This window comes from Xiphophorus couchianus, chromosome 10 (genome assembly GCF_001444195.1).
Source record: "Xiphophorus couchianus chromosome 10, X_couchianus-1.0, whole genome shotgun sequence".
NCBI classification, from domain to species: Eukaryota; Metazoa; Chordata; class Actinopteri; order Cyprinodontiformes; family Poeciliidae; genus Xiphophorus; species Xiphophorus couchianus.
The window spans coordinates 8,131,819-8,157,339 of record NC_040237.1 but is presented as its reverse complement, the minus strand read 5'-3'; the positions used below and the strand labels follow the sequence as shown (position 1 = coordinate 8,157,339).

At 37.4% G+C, this 25,521-nt stretch overlaps 1 protein-coding gene and 1 long non-coding RNA gene across 7 annotated transcripts in view; one reads left to right on the top strand and one right to left on the bottom strand.

Moving 5' to 3' along the window:
* Window positions 1-2,154: 2,154 nt before the first annotated feature.
* LOC114152291 (uncharacterized) lies at window positions 2,155-24,844 on the top strand. Of its 5 annotated transcripts, XR_003597101.1 has the most exons (7): window positions 2,155-2,209; window positions 5,459-5,696; window positions 7,569-7,741; window positions 8,769-9,191; window positions 22,177-22,297; window positions 24,134-24,348; window positions 24,565-24,844. It is a non-coding gene; the product is annotated as an uncharacterized LOC114152291 (long non-coding RNA). The 5 variants fall into 5 exon arrangements; XR_003597102.1 differs by lacking the exon at window positions 22,177-22,297 and having other exon boundaries at window positions 24,569-24,844; XR_003597100.1 differs by lacking the exon at window positions 22,177-22,297.
* Window positions 11,987-25,521, bottom strand: part of LOC114152282 (glutamate receptor ionotropic, NMDA 2C-like) — a 56,687-nt gene continuing 43,152 nt past the window's right edge. For both annotated transcript variants that reach the window (XM_028030119.1, XM_028030120.1), the window contains exons 12-16: window positions 24,554-24,783; window positions 21,728-21,888; window positions 20,859-21,046; window positions 16,377-16,609; window positions 11,987-15,386 (exon numbers count right to left, since the gene is read on the bottom strand). In XM_028030119.1, coding sequence (XP_027885920.1) covers window positions 13,845-15,386; window positions 16,377-16,609; window positions 20,859-21,046; window positions 21,728-21,888; window positions 24,554-24,783 — 2,354 coding nt within the window. In that variant the 3' untranslated portion in view covers window positions 11,987-13,844. The remainder of the gene's footprint in view (window positions 15,387-16,376; window positions 16,610-20,858; window positions 21,047-21,727; window positions 21,889-24,553; window positions 24,784-25,521) is intronic.

The window sequence follows — 25,521 nt, the reverse complement described above, 5'->3', positions numbered from 1 at the left end:
ATTCCATCGGTTCCCAAAGATAAAGCTGACCCGGCTGGGGAAGTTTGTTCTGCTAAAAGTCTGAGTCGTTTCTCAAGCTCCGAAGATGATGAAAGAGATTTGTTTTGGGACGGGTTTCCATCGGGTAGCTCCCCTCCAAAAGAAGAGGAAAGACGGGGCAGTTTAACCTCAGAAGAAGAGGAAAAAATTTGGGACCGGATGCTACTGATTCCCGAAAAGAAAAACTACCCCGGACGGGGTAGCTCATTGCCAAAAGAAGAGAAAAGACGTACAGTACAGTTTGTACCCAGTTACCAAATAAAAAGCTACCCCGGACGGGGTAGCTCATCGCCAAAAGAAGAGGAAAGACGTCCAGTACAGTTGGTACACAGTTCCCAAATAAAAAGATACCCCGGACGGGGTAGCTCATCGCCAAAAGAAGAGAAAAGACATTCAGTACAGTTTCTACCCAATCCTCAAATAAAATACTACCCCAAATAGAGCAGTTCAACCTCTGAAGAAGAGGATAAACTTTGAGACCGGATGTTACTGATTCCCCAAAAGAAAAGCTGATCTAGATTGTGAAGTTTTCTATGATGAACAAAAAGATCATCCTCAGATTCCAGCTGCCGTAAAGACGTCCTCTGGAGAGGACAACCTCTGTAAAAGTTTCCTAACAGGTTCAGAAATCGTTCTCAGTTTTTAAAGCTTTCTGAACATGTTCTCAAGAAAACGTGTACAAAAGCGGGATTCATAATGAGAAGCAAACACATGAAGAGAAACGCCACACTCCACAGAAAATCCCACCTAATGGTTTCTCCTGCCACTAACCTCCAAAATAACAAAGCTGTTTTTTTAGAGGAGGAAGAAACATTGAATTTTGTGAATAATCAAATCAAAAGTTAACATCCTCTTTGCAGGTTTCTCTCCGGGCGCTCCGGCTTCCTGCCACAGTCCAAAAAGATTTAATGCATTTATGATGAATGGATGTTAATAATAATAATAATAATTAAATATTATTATCATTACTATATATAAATTAATATATCGATCCATCTAGCAATCAAAAGATATATCTATATATCTATCTATATACATATATATAGATCTATATAGATCTCTCTATATACGTATATATACGTATATATATATATATATATACATATATATATATATAGGCCTGTCACGATAACAAATTTTGCTGAACGATTAATTGTCTCAAAAATTATTGCCATAAACGATAATATTGTTTGAAGATCTTTTTACACTGATTTAATGGAAATGACGTAATAATGCATGCGATTTCCTGCCAAAGATAAATGCACTTTATTTTCAAAAGAATATTTAACACTGGAACTGATAAACACAATAAACAAAACTACCAAAAACCAAAATAAAATGGATTCTCAGTCTCCATTAACAAAAGATTTTCTTGAAAAAAAACTAAACATAAAGCCAAAGTGGAAATAAATACTGCATTCAACCAAGAGTGCAGATTATGAAGTCTGTGTTGCCCTTCAGTAATAATTAGATTTAAATAGAGAAAATGGGCACATCGACTACCTGATGCAATAATTCACACTACAAGGCTTTTTGCCCCTATTTTTCCCCTTACAACAATCTTAAAACGCTGGCCTTTCTAAGATTGTGGCTTACGATTTCGTAACCGATCCTCCTGTAGTGTTTGGTGTGTTATGGTAGATCAGGGTTGCTCAATACGTTGATCACGGGAAGGTTTTGAGTTGATCTCGGCAGCAGGTGACAAACTAAACGCCGCCAGGACGATGAGACCAGAACTTCCTCTTCTGACGCGCTTATCAAAATATTTACAAAGATCCTAAACGTTTGTAGCTTCATTAAAGAATAATATATATATATATATATATATATATATATATATATATATATATATATATTATTATTATTATTTTTTAAATCAACAAAACCCGTTAAAATTTGTATTCTCAGTCATTTTTTTTCAACAAGGTGTTGCGCAATTCAGTGCGTTTCAGTTCCATTAACAAAACAAAAGGCGACAAAGACCGACAGACTAGCAGAGCAGAGTTTAAATGAGCCAATCAACAAATGAGAAATAAATATCAAGCCTGGAAACTTGACATCGTAACGGACTAAATGTTACATTTTTAACGTAATCGCTGCTCCTCTTGCGGGGCGCAGGCGGTTGCCACGGCAACGGGCGTGCTTAACGACAAAGAGAGAGAGTAAAACGGTAGGAGAATCTCACTGAGGAAGAAATATACTGCATTAGGTTTTCTATCACTTTATTATTTCTGCTATAACTGATGTTTATTCGCATTTAAAATAAGTCAATAGAGTTTAATTTACAATTTTTATGTCTTCGTGTCATGAGGTAGATCTCAACCGGCTGATGAGAGAAAAAGTAGATCTTCGTCTCAAAACGTTCGAGCACCCCTGCGGTAGATCGTCATGGCCGCTCCGATCCAAATCAGGGGTTTTACCCGACTGGGAGCCTGTTGAATGTGACAGGCAGCCAATCAGAAAGCGCGGATTCTCCTCCCTGCTTTCTGAGGGGAAATTAAGGAGGGGAATCCCAAACAGCTGACAGGCGCAACCCGAAGTCCAGCGGACATCGGAGATGATACGTGGAAACAACATTAATGTTTATTCAACATGCAAAGAATATAGAAATGACAAGAGGAGGAGTTGGAGCGAAATTGCTACCGCAGTTGATAAACCCGGTAACTTTTCAGCTGTTCTTCGTTAACATGACAAATAGGTTCTAATGATTTTCATTCAGTCAGGACTTTATGCTGCCACTAGCCACGTGCATTGCAGGTAGATTGTAGTAAAGCATTGATTAATGTCTGGTTTTATACTTAGTTAACTGAACTTGCAGCCATTATTTTGTGCCCATTGTTGGAAACCAGACGGCAGGACCGAACCCGATCGAACCGTTATACCTAGGATTTCTGTCGGCTAATGTGGGGTCAGACAATCGGCTGGCAGCTCTAAGATCGTGTTGTGTGCGCTGGGCTTTACACTAAGGTAATGAGGAAGGGAGGAGTCAGTGGAGAGCACCGGAGTTGAGCCTTTTTTCATTTAGTGTCATCAACAGAAAGAGAAAAAGGCCGGAAGAGACGATAATGCCGATAATTAAAATGACGTGGATAGTTTTAATTTATCGTAGGATTAATTGATTTATCGTTTATCACGACAGGCCTAGTAACGAAGGATTCTGACTCGACAGTTCCTGAAGTTTCCCAGCACACAGTCAGTAACACCCTCCTCTTGGAAGATAAGTCACAAAATGCCATTACCAAAAGAAAAGCTGGCTGCTCACAGAGTGCTGTATCCAAGCCTATTGATGGAAAGTTAAGTGGAAGGTGTGTAAGCAGGGATACGTGCAGACTTGAGGGGATTGTGAAAACAAAGGAAGAGGTTTACAAGATGTGTTGGTATTTGAACAACTGCCACACTCTCCAGTCTGAATTGTTGATGCAGGGCAAGGTAGACTTGTATCTTTGAGAATCAAGAGATTCTCAAAGATGCTTAAAGGTTATTTTCAAAAGGTACTTTTAAGGTGACAAACAAACTTAATAGGAAACACATATTTAATTTGTTGAATATATCAGTATTTTATAGATAAACATGTGGAAAAATGTCCATATCAGTAATTAAGGTGCACAAACCTATAAATGTAGGGACAGAAAAACCCTGTGGAAGAAGCTTTTTTTGAAGCTTTTTTTGCTGCCTCAGATACAGTGAACTCATCTTATCACCTTCTTTATCCTTATGTTATCTATTCAACTGTGATATCATTCACATACACACGCACATTTTTCTGTAAGATTTGATCTTCTGCAATCCTTTATCACCACTGAAAGCACTCATCTCTGACACAGCTTAGCACTGCCAAATGACGAAGGTGGATTCAGAAATGTAGAATAGAATAGAAACAGCCTTTATCATCCTGCAAAGGGACAATAAAGAGAAAAAAGAGGAAAAAATAATTTAATTTAAATAAAAATTGTAAAAATTAGATAGAATTAGATTAGATTTGTAAAAAAATATCCATTTTACTTTATTATTCTTGCAGAGGATATGAGGTACAGTGACAGTCACGTTTGAGCCGATCTTCTGAGTAAAGAAGAATGTGCAAGAATTTCAATCTGTAGATGTGCAAAAGGAATTACAGACAACTCCCCAAAAAAACACTGCTAGCTGTACTTACAGCAACATGCATCTCACCAATGTATAAACTCATGGGAGGTGAATAAAAATGCATCCCACCCTTTTCAGATTTTCATTTAGTTTTATTTAATTTTTTTTATTGAAAACTGGAGACCATGTACTTTCCCCAACACTAAAGAGCAATATGTTTTGTTGGTCTATAACATAAAACTCACTAAAAACAGCTTGATTATACTCTCTAATAAGTTTGACGGAGACGCGGCCAGGCAAACAAAAAAGAGGGGGAAAAATGTACAGTATAGAATGGAGTGAACTCTATTTCAGCTTGAGCCCCACAGAAAATCAGTAAAAATAATGTGGATGTAAGACATTTCCAAGTAATGATTGTAACTGGGTGGTTACAGGGACACAGCAAAGCAGCACATGACGTCTTTTAGGATGTACACTCATTCTCTTTTACTCACGTTGTTTGTACCAAATATATTTAAGCAATTAAGGCAGAATATTTTTAGAATGACTGTAATGCCTGTATATAAAATATAAAAATATTACACGGCGTAATTCCTTAGTTAATAAAAAAAAAAAGAAAATCTTTGCTCATTAATCAAACCCATCATTCTGTATAGCAAGAGGGATGATACAGAAAGGAAACTTATGTTAAAATATCCTTAGTTTTTATTATGTTGTTTGTTCACTTTCCATTGCCCTTCATAGTTATGTTCTACTTTGTGCTGTAAAATAGCAATACAACACAATGAAGTTTGTGCTTGAAATGTGACAAAGTGTGGAAAAATTCAATGATTACTTATATAAAAGGAAAAGAAGCCGTTCCAGATTAGTCCTGAATGCCTTTTCTCTCAGTCAGTGCACCTCCTAGAGCAGAACGTAGTGCTGAGTTTCTTAGTGCTGAGAGAAGGGAAAAGATGAGCCTGATAATCAGATTGCTCCTGGGTGTGTGGTCAAAAGGGTGGGACTGGTGAATTAGAGGGCCATGGTTTTGGCTTTCCCCGCCTGCAGTACTGGTACATTATGAATGAGAGCTGGAGGTATCACAAACCTTGAGATGTGTTGGTTTGGTTTCCTGGTTGTGCTGTTGTGGTCTCATCGTGGTGTTTCGTTAATTTGGAGAGTCTAGCGTTGCCAAAATAACCCCAGGGCCATTTCAAAAGAACAAGAGAAGAGTGTGTGGTTTATTGTGATTTCCCCAGGATGTCAGCTTTGTAAAACCTGCTAATCACAACCTCTACTTTGTTACTTTGCCTTTGAATCACCTTCTTCATGTTCCACAAACTGATTTGTTTTTCAGATGATGAGAAGCTAAGCACTTCCAGCCGCTCTGCTTTCTTTGTTGAGGTCATCCGTGATGATAGATGGGCTGTGTACGCACTAACTAGACCGGGATGTGCCACACAGAAATTGCTATCCCCTCAAAAATCTCATTGAGTAACCAGGTGTACATCAGGACTGGAGCCGGTGGTCTAAACAGAGATTGATGACAGTTTGGAAGGCAGGAGAAATCAGGCTTAAGAAAACAGCCGGATCAGGTGCAGGAATGAGAACGTCATCATTTTTGCTTTTTTTTTTCACCTCAAAATTACTTTACTGCAGCTAGTGAAAACTATCATTTCTCTCTTCCAAAACATTGTGTAATGTCATAATTGCCGGAGAGCTACATTCTATGGAGGATGAAAACTGAGAATTAAAATTAAAAGTAGAAATTTATAAATAAAAAAAAACAACTTGTGGGAAAAATAGCCTTTTGACTAAATCTGGTGTATTTAGGGAAATGTTAACTAATGTGCATTATCGCTACAAATTAAATTAAATTAAATTAAATTGACCAACAAAAAAATCAATACACTTTAAAAAGGAGAGCTTTATCCCACCTTTATGAATTAGCATTTATTTTTTAGGGTAATTTTATCAAATAACATATTTAAGCACATAGTATGAATTCTGCTGTTTTTTAAATATATTTCATGTTTTTTATTGTACTCATATATGCATTTATGTCTCTTTAGTGATTTATTTATTGTTTTTTCCTACAAGTGTTTTTATTTCGGGCTTTTTCACATTTTTCTGTCTCATTATTTTATTTTACTTTATGCATTTCTGCCTCAGTATGCAAATGAGGAGTCACAGTGTCTTAAAGCTGCAATATGTAACTTTTATAAACAGTATGCTATAAAACAAGTAAACTGTGAAAAAATTTTGCTCCTCTGCCTTCTCCCAGTGCTTCCTAGAAACAACCAATCAGAGCCAGGAGGAGGGCTTTAGGGGTGTCAATCACCCTCTGTGTGGAGCTGCTAATCTTTCTCTTCCGTTATCAACGTTTCTCTCTGCCACGCTGCAGCTTCTCCCTGTCAGCAGGGCCAATAGTGAAGGATCAGGATAGTTAGCATGGCTCCCATAACTGCAGACAAACAGTTTTTCTGTAACCTGTTCTGCCATTAGCACATTTCCCAGAACGTTCAGGAGGTTGATTGACAGTGCTAAGAACCTCTTCTTGGCTCTGATTGGTTGTTGTTTGTCTACCGAGTGCATTTCTTCAGACAGCAATAGTATCTCAGGGAGAAAATGAAGGAGTTGGATCTTTTCACAGATTATCTGTCTCATATTACACTGTCACAATGTAGTGACAGTTTAAAAGAAATGTAAAAAAAAAAACCCCAGCATATTTTAAATAAAAGTTACATACTGCAACCATGCTAAAGAAATTAATACATGTCAACGTAACAACTGCATAGATGACAGGAATCATGATTTTCCAGAACTTTCCTCATAGCATCTATCAGCGGGCATTCTTCCCACAGCGTATAGTGGTGCCATGTGTTACCCAGGTAATCAACTCCCACACATCCAGCCATACATTTGATTTAAAAGAAAAAGTACTTTTATCATACCATCATGCCTTTAAAGGCAGAAAGAAGTTAACATGCACACCTTAATTGAGCTGCAGTTATTCAAACAAAATCTTGTGTAACCTTTCCATCAGTACCAGCTTTAATGTCTTCAGTAGTTTGAGCTATATTAGTTTGTCTATTGCATTAAACCACCTGAACCCTGTACAGCCTTATTACATCATTGAAATAAGGACAGGAACATTATAGAAGTACAGTTTTCGAAATACTCTAACCATCACAGTATGGTCCTTGTCAAACGTGCTTAAATTTTACACTTGCTTATGTTCCCCGCTTCTAATTCTCCCACTTTGAGGACAAAACGTTGACTTGTTGCTGAACACATTGCACACAACAACAGGCAGCATGAAGAAAAGATGATCTGTGGTTGCATTGTTTTGCTTGATTGGTGTACAGTGAATGAGTTGGAGACCAACTAAATATTTGGAACACAGCTACGCTCTGAATAGCCTCCTTATTGTTCAACTCATTTGAATTCCTCCTTTTTCAAAACAGATTCCAATCGGAGGCTCAGTCTGGGGCTGGCCTTGCTGAAAAGGCCGAGCTCATTCCATTTCCAGCGATGGGAGTGATTGGGGAGAAGTGAGCCTGAAGATTGCTGAAGTAATTAACATTCGCGGCTGGTTGGCAGATCCAATCGTCTTGTCTCGGATGCAGGAGGAGCCGTTGTACGTGTATACACACACATGCGCACATACACAACAGAGCTCCAAATTCAAAGTTTAATTGCATCCTGCAGCACAATAAAACGTGTCCTCATATGCGCAGACAGCTGTCACACTCAGAATTTTGCACTGCTTTGATGATTTGGTTAATGTGCAAGTGGAAGTCAAAACAACCAGAGCAGCTGTCGTTTACGTCACGTTTCTGAATGTATGTCACTGAAATAGTTTGCCGTTTTTGTGCTGGTGAATATCTCTGTAATGACGCAATCTTAAGGCTGCAATTTGTTAAATCGGAAAGGATCATGTGTGAGATCTTGTGACTTTTTCTCCACTAAATTTCTTTGGTTCCTTCATCATTGCCAGACAATTTTAATGATTATCCTTTTTTTATCTTAAACTGGAAAGATATTGTCTCCTGACTTTTCTTTGCTCTCCTGACTTTCCTTTACTCTTTCATCTCAACTTTCCACCCAGCTGTTGTTGCTTCCTCTGTTTTTCCCTCCTTTTTCAGTTTGATTGGGTTAGTTCGGGCATCAGATATAAAATAAAACATACATCGTAAACACCTTTACATTTTAATTTCCTAAAACTTAAATGTGAAGGAGTCCCCTAAGGAAAGCTATTTAAAACTTTTTGTAAAGTTTTTGAATTTTCACAGATGAAGGGAAAGCCAACTAGTAAATAATCACGTATCTTTACAATGGGGCACAGACACACTAATTTCAATCATATTTTCCTAAATGTTATTAAAAAAAATCAATTCAACCTAGTAGAAAATTCAGACACTGTCCTGCATTTTATTCTTAAAATTAAATATCCATATGCCCAAAATATACTAGAAAAACACAGGCTTTCATACATTGCACATCAGCTTAAATTATATTTCTTCTTTATATTTTTGTCTTGCATCTTCTCCATCCTGAAACCTCACTTTCCACTTTAACAATACCTTTGTCGCTGGCCCAGATACTATTGCACTCATCTTATGTTTTCCCTTTTTCCTTTCCATTTCTCTCCATCACCTTTTTAGAATTGGAGGTCATTGTCTCAAGGTGACTCGGAACATCTGGAGCTGTTCGCCACAATATACGAAGCAATTTAGTTGCAGACAGGAGCTGTGAAGAGACCGGACTCCTGCCCTCTGGTGACTCCAAACATTGTGGCTGACGACCCTGTCAAGGTTACAGCTCATAGTTCATCTGCATACAAAGAAAGTCCTAGCAGGCAACACAATTCAGTTGATTCCTCTTGGAATTAATCGTGTCCGAAGAAAAACCAAAACCAAACAGATTTATGCACCTGATGAAAAAGCTGAGTGTCCCTGGTGGAAAATTAGGAAGTGATGTGTGTCCATGTCAGAACGTCAGTGAATAAATGAATAATGCGTTAGCTTCTTAGGAGGTCCTCACAGGCATCTGAGTCTTCCTGACATGAATATTAAACCTCCATGCAGGTAAGGGCGTCTAATTGTTCTTAATTTCTCAATTTGCATCCCTCCCTGAGGAAAGATTATTGGAATATTTGTGAAACATGATGGCTGGTGTTAGATTGTATAAGTCCGCAGCCAATCCCATTGATTGCTTTTATATGCATGACTCGCATATTGTCTCTCATCTTTCATCACACGGCGAAATGGGTCCTTCATCAGCTTTGATGCCGCCACAAGACACGCAGATGCACACATACGCCACAATCTGTCAAGGCTCTCAGGCAACGGGTGACAACAGTGACTGCAGTGAATCCTAATCATAGGGTTAAGTTATCACTGTAAAGATTACAGAAAGGAATCAAATAAAAATAGAAGCTATATCCTCATGAATATTATCATTGAAATTATGCTTATATATTATACTACCTATTTTCTATTCCATTTGTGTTCCTAACAAATAGCTACTACTTCACTACTTTACTATGACTACTTCACTGTACTCATCTTTCCCTTTAGTTTTTCACTTTTATCCTACAAATGAGCACAACAGCTTCACAGAGTAACAGTAGGCATGGATAGTAATAATTATATAAAAAGTATTTTTTCTTTGGTTTACATCTACATGCCTCAAAAATATAACATTATAAAACATCTGATAGTTTCCACATGTTTACTGCACAGAAAATTAGACTTTTTTTGTCATTTTGCTGTTTGAGTAGCACAAAATAACAAGTTGATGCTTTACTGTTCATTATTTAAACGATCTGCTTATTTAAAGAAGTCTTTAAATGCTTAGCAGACATAGCTTGTAGCTTGCCAACTGTAGTTCCCAGTTGGCAAGCTACAAGCCAACTGGGAACTACAGTACCCAGTTGGTTCAAATCAAGGAACATTCACGTTCCTTGATTTGAACGTGAATGACAGTCGTTTAGTTTTTAAACCATGAACGTTTGCAATTTAGAAATCTTTCCAAACAGTCACTTCTGTCTGTCTTGAAACCCAAAGAAAATTTTAAGCTTGGGAAAGATAAACAATGATTAAATTATTGAAAAGGGATTTGAATCGCTACCTGTCATGGAGGGAACAAAATGTTCCCAAGGAGGGGTATGAATTGATGCATGGCCATTTCAAAAATATATTGTGGCAATTGAAGTCCAGTACTAAAATACTGGAACTATGTTGTTGCAATGCTACAAAAAATGTTTTATAGAGGCTTTTCTCAGACATATTCCATATATTTGTAAACACAGATTACACAATAAACTGAATAAATTTTAAAAAATACACTTTTTATTGTTTTTTGCTAGATATACACCATTCATGTACCCTACATTGTGAGGGATGACAAGGTGGATGTGTTTGACCAATTTTCAAAGTGATTAAGTAAGAGAAGATACTTCATTTACATTTTTAGACAGATTTTTGTCTTCAAATACCTTAAAAATAAGCCAAAGCTACAGATTGAGGGAAAATTAACACTTTGTTGTTGTGCTCACAAGCTTATCAAATAATGACTGAAGGTTGATGGACTCTTTTCTATTCTTAAAGGATGAAAAGATTTCAAATTACCTTGAACTCTAAAAATACGGGATCAGTAGCAGAGCAGGGGATGTAATCAATATTACAGTCTAGTCCAAGGCAATGCTCTACTAACAAAGCAGAGAGTAATAGAAAAATCAAAGCGCTCAATGTTTGGTCTCTGTAACATTACTCATCTGCTCTCCTGAATGGAGTCTTATCTCATCATCGCTACACACAGAGAAAGAGAGCGAGAAAGAGTGGTAGAGAGTAATTGCTGTAGCAACTGGTCACCTTCAGGTAAAAAACCTAGTCTATCTAAATTTACTTCAGGTGGGTGTTGCTTAAAAATATGTAAGACTCATCATACCCAACCCAAAATTTCTCAGGTTTACCATAATTATCAAATTGAAAGTTGGTCTGTTTGTGTTGTGTGCTTGTGTTAGTCAGAGGATGACCTCAGAAGGATACAGCAGGCGACTGACCTCCATATGACAAGATCAGAGAAGGAGTATTGGATCAGTGACCAAATACTGTTCTTCATTTATTATTCACACTTATTTTTGTCTATAGCACAACTTATTTTAACTTTAGCATCAAACAAAACTAGCGTTTTTGCCATTTATCATGTCCTTATTCCTATTGACACTTCAGTAGTTCCTGTAATAAAAGAGGAGCATACTCAAACTGAACAAAGTAACACAAAATAAAGTCAGTTACACTGTGTGACCAATTGACTTCAGGAAAGATGAGAAGATCATCTTATTTTATCGAAGACTTTATTCTAAGGGCAATTGGACTGATCCCCAGACATTCCAATGAGTGTCTGGGGATCCCAAGGTGTCACCATGCAAAAAGAGATGTACCGTACATTCCTTCTGACGACTTGTAGACAACTCCTCCTGGAATTCATTACATCCAACCTCAATTTTCTGTTGTACAAGTGGTGTATCCATAAAAAGTTGTCTTTTATAACTTCTTGGCCTTAGCACAGTCAGGGTTCATAAGTTTAAATTTGTCCACAAGCACTTGTTTTCGTCTACCATCACTATGTTTGCCAAAATCTCTCTATGTTTTTGCCATTTACCATGAGTGACCCTACCAGTAGATGAAGCCCAGGACAACACAGTCCCACACAAAAGGACTCAACAATCTCCATTCTCAATAACAATATTTATGCATTTTTGCAGTCTACAGAAAAGGAGCCCCTCAGTTTGTCTTATTTCAATTTATATGTTAAATATTTCTAATGACCTGCATCATCATGTGTTAAAATTATGTAAAAGAAGAGTTACACATCATCTTAGAAAGGTGATTAATTGATATGGCCATATCTTATTTTTAGGATAGCATGGCTACATATTTAAGACTTTGCACCCTAATATGCTGCAACATAATACTTATCTCTAGCTCCATTATTGTTGTGTTTTCTATTTTGATTTCTATTTTACTTCAGTTCAGTTTTTTGTCAGTGATTTTAGTTTATTATGTTTACTTCTGGGTACAGTTATTCTGTGTTTAATTATGTTCCTTAGGTATTCTTTTGTGCTATATTCATTTCTAGTATCCTGTGTACTCTCCTTTGCCCACTGTACCATTTCCTCTCTCTCCAGTCTGCTGGCTGCTCTCTCACAACTTGTAACCCGTTAACTAATTATCCCAGGTCTTTTGTTCCTGCATCCTCACAGTATTTAAACCCTCTTCTTGCTCCCTGTTGTGTCCATACGTTCTCATACTGGCTTTTTGTTCCTGAATTCTTGTGTTTATGACCTGCTCTGTCTCCCTGTGGATTTTGTAAGTTTTTGATTATGACCTTTTTCATTAAACGTTCACATCAATCCTTCCTCTCTACCACATTTGGGTCCACCTACAAACAACTTGTCATGACAGAAGTGACATTTAAGAAAAACATCCTAAGAGAAAAATCCCACCGAGATTTTTAAAAGCCTCCCAAGAGGAAAAAACAAAAAAAAACAATTATTTCTTTTTTTACATGTACTTTACACAGAAAAGAAGCTTAAGGCTATAAAAAAGACACACATATGTTCATCAAAAAAGACTCTTTAATTGGTCTTTGTGGATAATTACAGGGTGTAGAAGCCTGGTAATATAGATACTATAATCGTTTTCACTTACCTCATTTTTTAATAAACAGTTTGAGTGGATGGTAAAAAGAGGAATGAAGAGGAAATATAAAAGAGTGGAAAAGGGGGAAAAGATCACTGGTTGATGTTATTAATAAAGTAGTACCAAAAGCTTCCATAAACTTACAGCAATTTTTAAACAGATTTTCTTTTATGTGCCAGAGGTGTGTTTAGAAAAAAAGGGCGATTATAAAGTCTTATATGTGGAATACATGAATATTACATTAACCAGCCTCAAATAACACATTCGACTATGCGATTATAGTACTTAGAATACATAATTTATTCAACGTGAGGCTTGTGTGCTGTTGAAGCCTCACACTTAGATACAGTGAGGATGAAACCCGTGGGTTAAGACACCTAGTGCTGGTCAATGCTGTTCTAATCCGGCAATCGTTTTGCAGATCATGTTGTTGCAGACTGCTTTCACAAAGTAGCTGCTTCCTGTGACTCATCATAATGACTTGGACTGATTATATTTGCTTCAGAAAACTGGTGTACTTTTATGCCTTTTAAAAATCAGTACTGATGACCTCATGTCATAAATAAACACTTCACATCTACATCACAGCTTTTTTTTAGATGTCTAGTGACTAGTGATGGCTGCCTATCCGACGCTTCTTTCCAGATGTAAACAGTTTGTCTACCAGACAATAATCAATGTTGAATTCCAACAATCCACACAATAAAAATTTAAACACACACACAGCAATAAATCTCAAGTTACAGTTTAACCATTTGTCAATAACATGGTCTCCTGTGAAAGATGAACATTTTGTGGGAAAGCAGCCACTGAGTTAAATCAGTCAAACCCAGCTTTCCACAACTTTATCAAGGATAGATTGGTGAAAGTCTTTTGTCAAGAGTCTGACCTGAATTACTATTCTTTACCACACAATGACGCAATTAAAATCAACATAACTGTAAATCTAACAACAAAAAACTTCCCAAAGTTGTAACATTTATTATTCTCATCTTCTGTATCTCCAAAGTTTTCATCCAGTAAGGTTGTCAATCAGACTTCAGATTCTAGACTGGAAACTCGTCGCCAAGACCGAAGTACACAAGGACTCCCAACAGGCTGTCCTGTTCCTCCTTGCCCTATCTGGGCTTCTGAGCCAGGCTGGGGTCCCTGATAGGCCCCATAAGCTCCATACACATTGTCTTGATACAGCAGTGTCCGCTGTCCCCCACATCGTCCACCACCACAGGCCAACAGCTGGCACACTGGGCTGGAACTCTGGCTGTGATGCTGGAGGTCCAGTGGACTGTGATAGATAGGGAGACCGGGGTATGAGTTCAGATAGTGTGCATACTGTCGGCTGAGCAAGCTTGTGGCTCTGCGGACCATACCCCGCCCTAAACCATTTCCATTTCGAACTGCTTCTCCGTATGTTGGGAGGTGGGTGGATTGGGAGTAGCGCAGTCTCTGGCCCTTTCGTCCATTTGGCCTCCTCTGGTCCTCCCTTATATGGAGGTAGGCCTGGTTCCTTGGGAGGCACAGGTTATTTCGAACATGGGCAGGATTGTAAGGCTTGGCAGATGTTGTAGGAGTAACAATGCATGGAAACAGGTCCGGCAAGGTTGAAGGTGATTGGCTGGATAAAGAAGACTGTGATTCATCGAGATGATGAATTTGGTCATTGCCCCAAGTTGCTTTAAGAAAAGAGGGGCGGCGGTGCCTCCGCCGGCCCCTCAGCACAAGGTCCTCTGGAGGCCAAGAGCTATAATTCTCCACCCGGGGACACATCCCCTCTCCTGAGTAAACATTGTCAACACTTGGGGCAGAGATATGATTCTCTTGGAGGTGGTTGGCTTTAAGTTCAGTCAGACTGATAGTACTTTTGTCACACTTACCCTGATCCCCATGTTTTCTCCTTTCCACTTCTCCATTCTCACACTGAAAACTCTTGGACCTCCTTTTTGGTTGTGAAAGGCCCAACTGAATATGTTGGTTTTGGGGTAAAGATACTGGATGAGATGTGTAAATGTCAGGTAGCTGGAGTTCTGAGTAGGTAATGTAAGGGGCGTGAGAATGGGAGTCTACATAAACCCTCCCTGTAGTCTGGTAGTGGTGTGGGTGCTGATGAGGGAGCATCTCCCCTACAGGCAGGTGAGGAGTGCTCAAACTGGACACAGGAAGTGGTCTGTCATACAGACACGATGTTGAACGAGTTGGAAGTGTGTAGCGCAGTGGTGTTGGTCTACTTACACCCCTGTGTTGTTTCAAAGAGGTAATACCAGTTAGAGGTGGGGTGAGGGACCCCTGAGGAATGGAGCAGTGATTTTCAGCAACATAAGCAAATCCCCCTGGAACGGCCTCAGTGGTGACTTGAGGGACACGAACAGGCATACTACTACCATGGCGAGTCAATTGCTCTATGGTCTTGGTAGCATTGTCCAGGGAGCTCTCAACATTCGCAGTGGAGACCAGATCCTTGGCAGTGCGAAGCATTTTTAGCATGTTTGCTTGAGCATAGTTGGAGGTCAGATCAGGTTTGGCCAAACCAGATGAACGTCCTGGATCTTCTACTCCTCTGAAGCAACTGTAAATACCCTGGTATGGTATGTAAGACAAGCATAGAACATTTTAGTTATGAAATAGAAGTAGAACAAAGTAAATAGGATATGTAAATTATTTCAAACCAACCAGCTAAGTAGTCCAAAATTCATAATTTCACAGGCAGAATTCTAAGCAACTGGTGCATCTGAAACAGTCACCCCCTAACAAAAAACCCAGGATTTTTCCAATGAATCATTTTGTTGCTGAGGCATGTTTAAGACAATAATTTACTGTGCATTCTCCCAGAACAGATAAATGCTGATCAAACCATTTGGATTGCCCCAGAAAATGCACAAAAGAAACAAGCCTCAAGTCAGCTTCAGAAAGCAAGTCATTTTGAATTGACAAAAAACAAAATCCCTTGACTTTTCTCTGGTTACAGCTGGCAGAGATATCCAAAAAGGGCCACATTTAATTTGGAGTTAGAGCTGCTCATTAGGAGCTAATGACAGCAATTTCTTTAGAAATCTGATCAAATCCCGGCACAGTGGTATAATTATATACTCAAGAAGACCATCCATTAGAGATTTCTCGTTATGCCTTCAATCAGTCGTCTTTGCCCTTATGGCCACATCCTTAAATAAACGTATAAAGAACTAATTTAGGCTAACTACAGCAATAGCTTCCAAATCTAAAAGCTAAATTAACAAGATTACAGAAGCTTTTCAATGTGTGGTGTTGGACTGAGTACTTCGGCTACTATTGAAGTTCTCCAGTTAACACCCTACTATTAGATGCACCCACTTATTATAATTAATCTGACATTGAATAAAAAACACTGTAAATGTAATATAACTCTATAAATAAGAATTGTTAAAAAAGTCTTTAAATATCTCTACAAAATGTTACGCAACTGATTCAATTAAAGTAGGACAGCTGGCCATCTATCTACTTAGTCGGTCTCTTGACCCACTTCTACACAAACAGAGTGAATAAGCTACTCTTGATTTTTGGGGGGTTTTCTTCTTTTTACAAAAGCCTTACCCTGCTTATGGCCAACAGGAAGTCAAGTTTATGAGACTTGTGGACAGAGTGCCGCAACTTCCAATACAGCAGGTGTTCCCAGGCGAAGACCAGCAGACTGAGGCCCATAGCTACCAGAAGCATGTAGAAGACACCAGCCATGTTATCAATGTCCAACTTGCTGCTCATCACCTCGTTTTTCTCGTTCTGGCAGATACCAGAAAGCCAAACCGTCTCCAGGCGTTCTGTGTCTCCTGAAGGATTAGAAATGAGAGGGGGGAAAAAGAACAGTCAGAACTTTCAGGAAGTGATGATGATGAGAATATGCACATCCCAAATTCTGATGACTGAAAGTTACTAATGTCTATTATAAAACGTGTATTGAATGTGTGAAGCCAAAGGAGTGAAGACATCATTCCAACATAGTTTTTATTCAAAAATAATTTATCTAGCCCAGACACAACAGTATTAATCCAGAATTTGCATTCCTGTTTGTCTATAATGGGAATATTTCTTCTTCAGCATAGAAAATAAAGCAGTTTTGCTGGTGTAATACATTTATACAGAAGATGGGAAAGGCCTAGTACTATTGATGTTAATATTGGTGGGAGGGAAGAGGGATGAACCGGCCCTCCGATGGGTGTGTGTTAGAGTGTGTGTACTGCTGGCATGCTTGGACGCTTCTGGGTTTGTGATGTGGGGTTGTTAGGGTGCCCTGTCTTTGGTGCGTTGAACCGCCCTTCCTCTACTGCTTCTTCCTGCTGCTCTTCCCCATGCCCTGGGGGCCAGAGCATGTGTTCGATATTTGTGTGCAGGTTGGGGGTGACTCTGTGGTGCAATGCATGTTGTGTCTTGGGCAAATAAATGATAGTAAAACAAAACGTTGAATATCTACTGTCCATTTCTTTTCTACTTCTAAATTATGGAGTACTTTGTGTTGTTCTATCACACTAAGTCCCAATAATACACATTCTGATTCTTTGAGGGAAATTAGAAATTTTACTATCTTGAGAAAACAAAATTTTCTACTAAAGATCATGCAATACATAAGAACAAAGATAAATATCGTACGAAGATTTCTGTAAGTAACTGTTTTCATTTGTAACATCAAATTTGCAAAAACATCAGGCATAGTGTACATTCAATGATCAGTCACTGATCACAGTGGACAGGGTGGAAGTTTTTTTTGTTTTTTTGTGCATGTGTCCTCAATCTGTTGTGTTGTACTACAGATAATCCTAAACTGTAACAAACACGATCACATTTCTCAGGCACAGCTCACAAAAAGTGCTAATATATGAAAATGACATGAAGGTAGTAAGACTAAAATAGGGCATAAACAACAGTCACAAATTATATTTAGTATATTTAGATATTATTTGTTTGAAAGGTAACTATAATGCTTTTTTAGAAAAATAGATGGTGTTGCACTAGAATTGCAAAATGTCAATTCAAACCCCTCTAAAACTGAAACTGAGATCAATTAAAACCTTTCAGAGATCTTGAAGCTCCTTTGAATTGGATGAAAAAGTAAAGTTAGCTTTGGTGTTATCCCTCTCTTTGTAGGAGGTTTGTTGGCGGAAGAAAGAGGTTAATTTAGCAGAGGATTATCTGGAACATTTCTTGATCCCATTGAACGGAGGACCCGCAACTGCCCTTATCTTTCACACGTCACAGAGCACAGGAGCAAGGGGCAAAGGAAATAACCTAAAAATAAGCCACGGGATTTCCCTTCTTTACTGCACCGCTATATCTTTACATAACAATTTCTTCCCCTGTACTTCAAAGTATTTCATTACTGTGGATGTTTGTTTTAAATCAATGGTTGGAGATTGCCAAAAGCAATTTTTATGCACATTTTCTTGCAAAACTATGTTTTTTTCCATAGTTTCTTTGAGAGAAAAGCACCTAAAGCCCCTTCTTCATCGTCAAGTCTCGCTCTAGTCAGTTTTAATGTGTGGTTCAGATCTAGTCAGGTTGTGAGCATCTCCATTACATTTCTTTTCCTATTAAAACATAATGGGTGAAACATTTTATGTTACAAAAATGTGAAAAAGTTTAAGCGGTATGAGTATTTTAACAAGGCAATCAATAACCAAGTAAGATGTTGATATCAAAGCAAATAACAACAAGATGACAAACATTGTGGTAGTTTAAATCCAGTTTTTATTATTGTTAAAACATGGAATTGCTTGTTTCTTTTTTTAATCTTGCTATCATTAAAATCACATAGGAAACTAACTTAGGAATTATTTTGATGAGGTTTCTCCAAAAGCCTTTGCTACCTTGCTAGCTGTTATTTTTTCTAACCCAACTAAGACTTAGTCGTAAGACATCATCAGTTTTCTGTAGCAAGTGTTGGTGGTTTTGGTGGTGGAAATAGATCAGATGCTAAGCAAGCAGTAGCACCAGTTTAGCACTGGGACAGGTTTAGTGAAAAACCACAACCACTGCCAATGTGGCAGTGGTTGTGTAGGCTTAGATTTGGCTCTCAGTGGAGAAAGGAAATTAACTATATACCAGCAGCTATCTTAGCTGGTGTGCTGGTGTGTTTCTGCAGATATTGTGAATGTTTAAGAAGGAGACAGTCCTACTGTGGGCATTTCCTGCTGTTTTAAAATATTGACTCTTCTAGTTGAGATCAAATTGCAGCTGATCTAGCAGTCATTAATCTAGACTGAGGCCAGAAATGCATAAATCCTTAACCAGGAACTAGAGTTGTGCATCCTAAACCCACGAACGAATAGAAATCAACACATTTCACAAGAAGTATCAGTAGGTTTTATTAACCATAGCAGAAGTTTAAAAGAAATATCTGAACTGACAGAGCATTTTTAAGTAGTCTTGCGTACCAGACTTTAGCTAATTTGCGTCAAATATCAGAGAAACTATTCATATCAACAGTTTACCACAGAGTCAAGAGCTAGTAGACCAATTTTGCATGTAAAAAGATTTTGTACATACAGTATTTGAGGTTTTTGGGGTTGTAATTGGTTTCCCCAACGTTTTGCATTTCGACTAAATTTGTTTTTCTTAAATAGTGACATAATGTGTATGCTTTATTTGGAGTTGAGCATTTGAGTTTAGATTAAGGTGGTTTTATAAACTGGCAACTACCAAATTATTTATATATCAATCAACAATAACTTTACAGCCACTGACAATTATCATGATTCTTCTTCATGATTCTAATTATCATTACCTTGATTAATCAAGGCATCTGTTAGTGGTTGGGATATATGGGACAGTAAGTGAATATTTTGTTCTGAAAGTTGATGTATCAGAAGAAGGAAAATGTACAAGAGTGAGGATTTGAGTGAGCTTGACAAGAACCAAAGGGTGATGGCAAATAATTGAGTCAGCATATTTCCCAAACTCCAGATCAGAATGGGTATTCCCATCAAAAGTCAGCCATTGAACAAATAGTAGTAAACAACACAAACTACTGTATGTCAAATTGTTAAAGAACTTCATACTGGTTCTAATACAAAAGTATCCTAATGGATAGTGCATCACAGTTTGCATGGGGCTGCATAACTGCAACCCAGTCAGGAATCCTTTGCTGACCTCTCCCAACAGCTGAAAGCACCAACAATAGGAACATTAGCATCAGAACTGAACCTTGGGTCCCAACCTCCATGTGGATGTTACTTTGAAATGTACCACTTAGGTATGTAGTTTTGCTGACCATGTTCACCCTTTCATGAAGACAGTGTTTGCTGTTGGATGTGGTTTCTTTCAGCAGGATAATGCAACCTGCCAATATTCAAACATGGTTTCAGTGTGTTTGAGGTGTCAGTTTGGTAGACATACTGTATTTCCTATTATGATCATTGCCGCCTAGAGTTCAGTACAATGAAGCATAGAAAAGTGCTGGACAAACAAGTTTTATTTATTGAGGCTCCACCTTACAGCTTACATTATTTAAAGTTTGTGATTTAGAATTGAATTGGTTACTTTACCTGACTTAAAATAGTAATCATTACTTTGTTTTAAGGAAGACATTTTTGGCACATAAAAGAAGCACCACAGATGGTACCTCATATTAACTTGTCCTTTTGCCCCTGTACCACTTCATTATATATAAGCTTCTTCAAGGCTTGAGACTTTGAAATAGAAATATATCTGTCATGACATAGGGATTTTCCCCCCAGGGAATGACTGTACAATGAATAATATATAGATTAAATTGTCAAGAATTGTCTTGAAGTGGCAAGACTTTGTGCACCTTTCACCAAAGTCTATTTGGTTGATGGATAATTCTTTAGATCCAACTCATCAAGAGGCAGTGATTCTTGATAAGAAGGGCTAGTCAGTTGGACAAAGACTTTGAATTCAAGCACTGCACAATTTCTAATTATGTGCTCGGATTATTTGAGACCGTACGGTTATGGTCAAAATGGGAGAGCTGAGATTTTGTCTAGAATTGCAGGTGTAGTTTTATTTCTCGATAGATATAAAATATAAACCAGGTCATTGTAGTTTACTTAGAAATGAGCTTACCATCTCCAAGAAACTGTAGCAATGCCAAGTCAATTGGTCGTTTCCAGCGGGAGTCTTTTTCCAAAGCAATGCCATATCCTGTGGTGGCAAACACTTTCCCACTGCCAATGGTTACCAGTTTGCAACCCTCATCTTTACCCGCCATGTAGTTCAAGACAGCAGCATCATAGATGAAGGCATCTAGTTTCCTGCAGAAAAATAGATCAAAAATAGGTCTTATATGTAATGCATTTCAAAAGTGTACAATGCATTTGTAACATATTGAGGTTGTGTAGTGTAAAAAACCCCAAACAAACCTAGTTGGTTACAAAACTGCAGCAAAGTTTGCTGACAAACATGTTTGTAGGGGGAAAATTACAAAGAAAGTGGCCTGACTGCATATTTTTAATCACTCGGAAATAAATACTTTTTAAGTAGGGCTTCATTAAAATGTGCAACATCTTGACTTGGTGATCTTCAAATACTCTTCCTTGTTCTCCCAATGTACATATATATATATATATATATATATATATATATATATATATATATATATATATATATACTATGTGTGTGTGAGCGTATAGAAAGGCTCAAAGAATCCAGAATCCAGAGAACTTTTTTCAAGATGAGATAACATCAAGTGTTTGACAGTGCTTTTTATAGTCAGCAAATTAAATAACAATAGATATGACTGCATCTAAAAATACAGCCATCACACTGGCCTAAAATAAAAATAGGTTGTAAAATACAAAGTGCATCAAATCTCTGCTGTGTCACCAAAATTATGATCATTGCCGCCTTGTCATCTGATGCCTTTTCTGTCAAAAGAATCAGTTAAATATAGCTTTCAGTCAGAAATTATGCTTATAGTGCGAACAAATCTTTACCCAGTTTTGAGGCTCTCCAGAGCTTCTTCCACCCCCTTCTGGTTATATTTCATCATGTGTGTGTGCATATCGGGATAGTTGCTGCGAATGTTCCTCTCTGTGCTCCCATTTGGAACTGTCCCGAAGCGAAAAGGAGGATAATGCTCCTGTGGTTTTTGAAACTGCAGAGACACAGCAGATGATGGGAGAGGTAGGAGAAGATTATTGAAAAGGAAAAGAATAGAAAAAACAGGATTCATACGTCTCTAACTGTTCCACATGTAATCAGTTTACAACCAGAAACTGCAAGGTATGTCGATGGTTTTGAAGTTGCTCGACCATCACAACGTAGCACATAACAGTGAAGTGGAAAATTTATGTATTGTTGTCAGTAGGGATGCATGATATGTTGGTATCAGTATTGACCAATATTAGTCATTGTTTAACATAACGATATCTTAATTTATCAGGTGCATCCTGAGTTTTTTTCTCTCTCTATTTTTACACATTTTTGGAAAATATCCAGAGCAGAGCAAACTGACAGAGAAGGGGGATGATGGCAGAAGACAGCAAAGCACAGGAAAAAATATTGTAAGCCAAAATAATTTAATAAAAAAATGTATAAGATGTATCAGGAAAAAAGAGTTTGGGGGAAAAAAAGAAAGACAAAAGTAGACAGAGGAGGTGATAGTGAAAGAAAAGAACATTAACATGGAAAAAATTGGAGGCGAGGAAAGAGGATGAAATAATAAGAAGAAAAAACTCTGCACAGTAAAAATAGAAGACTTGACCAAAAGGATGAGATGGATGGAGGGAGGGAAACAAAAAACAGTTTTTTCCTTTTATGAACAAAATTAATTTTGCATCAAAAACCAGTTGGATAAGCATCACATCATTATAAATGGACTGTTAAGCTCTCACTCATCTCAATTTGATTAAACCTGACAGCAGCCATTGTGGATTTGTTTGAATAGTCGTGATCCAGCTGAAGTTCACGTTTCATGACGTTCAGCATAGTGAAGCAGGAATATGTTCGTTGGAACTCAATGAGACCGTAAACAGAAAGAAGCTATTCATCTTAGTAACTGCACTGACCTTTTGAGCTGAGTAAAATGAATAGATCCAATCAACCAGGGAGTTTGTGAGTGAGCATGTGTGTTAAATATATATAATCACTCTTCAGATGGAACGCCAATAGAGTCAACTAAAATACTACACAGAAGACCAATCAGAGGCTCACATTTTATGCTGACATTTAGAAAAAACTGCCTGTACAAATAGTAAAAAAATATGTCTTTATTGTTGTATAAATTTTATAAAAATAAACAGAATTGTTTTGGGGAATTTAGATTACCCCATCTCATGACTACCCTGTGTTAACATATTACAGTAAAAGTAATCTTTCATAAATATTTTTATAATATGATGGTTGGTAATTGTAAAATATCAAAGTGAAAAACTACCTTTTGGGGTGTCTGGTTTCTCTAATTGTTTTATTTTTCCTTATATATTTATTTTTCTGGGGGATTGTGTTTGTTTTATTTGTGTGTCATTTAGTATGTTACTACAGTATTGTCTTAACATATTATGTATCATGTATAACTTATAGTAATTTTAGCAAACTTGGACATTTGAAAATGTTGTGATTCTACCTTATCAAATGTGGACTTAAACTAGACTTAAAATATTAGTAATAGCTAAACACTACATACAGCACATTACGTGTAGTCTGTGTTCTGGAGCTATACCAGATTGCATTGTTCTTATTAAACTAAAATTCTAGTAATTAATTTTGTTTGTGTTGTCATATTGTGTCTGTGTTATTTAAACGAATCTAAATAAAGGGTTGTGAATTATTCAAACTATACAACCTGTAGTGGTGGGTACCCTATATGATTTGTTGTTGCACAGTGGAGTTCAGGTTTAAATGTGATATTCTCAGCACCATTCATATGAAGCTTTAAGTTATTTCCTTTTTTATGGAAGAAGTCTATCTTTAATAAAAAAAACATATATATTAATGCCTTCCAGGCATAAGTAGTTTATTTAAATTTATTATGTTTGTTGCTGAACAACATGTCAGCAGCACAGAGTTTGTAGGACTGATACACTGTTAATTCACTTAAAAACACACACATTTATTGATGATAAAAAATGTATGTACATAGGAAAGAGAACTATCCATTATATGGTATTTTAAAGCAGTGAGATGTAATCTAAACCTAACTCTTTGCTGTGCGGTATCTTGGCTTTAAATAGCACCTATTCGTGTATGGTTTTATTTATTAGAGCTTTTAGAACCTTTTTCCAGGTTGAATGTTTGTGTGAAAACATTCAAGCCATGAAGAATGTGTCTGAGACTTGCTCTTCTATTTGGCTTACTATTTTTCAAAAATCATTTGACATTTTACAATCTTGTTCCAACAGTGTGAGATACACTGCAGACGGAGACCACATAGTGTGGAATATTGATGGACAGACCCAAAATACTGACAGAACAAGTTAAGGCTCAGACAGCATCCATATTGACAGACGGCAGTAATTGATTAGTCATTCACACCACTGGGCTTCCCAGTGAAAGGAAAAGGACAGAGGCTTTCACGACAAAATCCTTTTGCTGGATTTCATCTCAGAGGATTTCTGTGAGTCCGCTGGCTCGGTTGTGGTCATGGCCTATTAGGCAATGGATTTTAAACACCATGGAGAGGAAGTGATGCATCAGCATGAGCTATAGATAAAGCCCAGGATGTTTACTCTATGTCTCAAAGCATTACAAACACAGTCCAGTTGCATTACTGCCAACTTTCTAATTGCTACTATTGACCTGCTGCATGTTCTGTCCCTTACCTTCTTGTCAGAAAGACCAGACACGGTATCAATATATTGTTCCTGGATCATGAAAGCAGCCAGGTTGGCGGTGTAAGAAGCCAGGAAGATGACAGCGAAGAAGGCCCAGACCAGGACCATGATTTTACTAGTGGTTCCTTTGGGGTTTTCAATGGGGACGGAGTTGTTGAAGACGATTCCCCACAGCAGCCACACTGATTTCCCTATCGTGAACGTCGGCCCACCCGGCTCTGAGGAAGGAAATTGTGGAGAGTCAATGTTTGAATAATAAATCTGGAATGTCCATACAAAGGTTTCTCTTAAGTTCCTCATATAAAAACCATGAGTAATTTTTAAAATAAAAATATAATAAACATTGTGAAAACAGACTCAAAAATACTTGACATAAATTGAAATAGTTCAGAAAAAAAGTCTGTATAAGGGTTTTTAATTCTGAGACTTATTAATTTCTCAATTGATCTGAAAGTGGATTTGTTTTAGTAAATTCAAATAACATTAAAGCCCTTGACAGTGCAAAAAATTTAACTAAATATCTCAAGTTAAGTAGCAGCTAATTAATGGGGAAACAATGAAACACAAGCCACAAGTGTTGTAGTTGAGGTTTAAAGCTGCAGCAGTTTCTGCCATTTGAAGATGATCAATGTTTGCTTTTGGATAAAATTAAAGAAAATTAACCCCATAAGTAAGATAAAATTAAATTATCGTCGGTAGGCTCCTTTTTATGCATTCTCAACAACATTTTTAATTGTTTCTCAACAATTAAAAATTTGATTTTGTGACACGAAACACCGCATGTATTTTAAAATATACATTCAAGAAAAGAACCTGAGCAAATCATACCTAAAAGACCTTAAAAAAAAATCACATTGTGTATATTCCACTGAATCCTTAAGTGCAACTGGCAATTTTTACAATGATTCATTGTAGAAGTGATAACATTATATTTTAGTTACTTTCCCTCATCATTG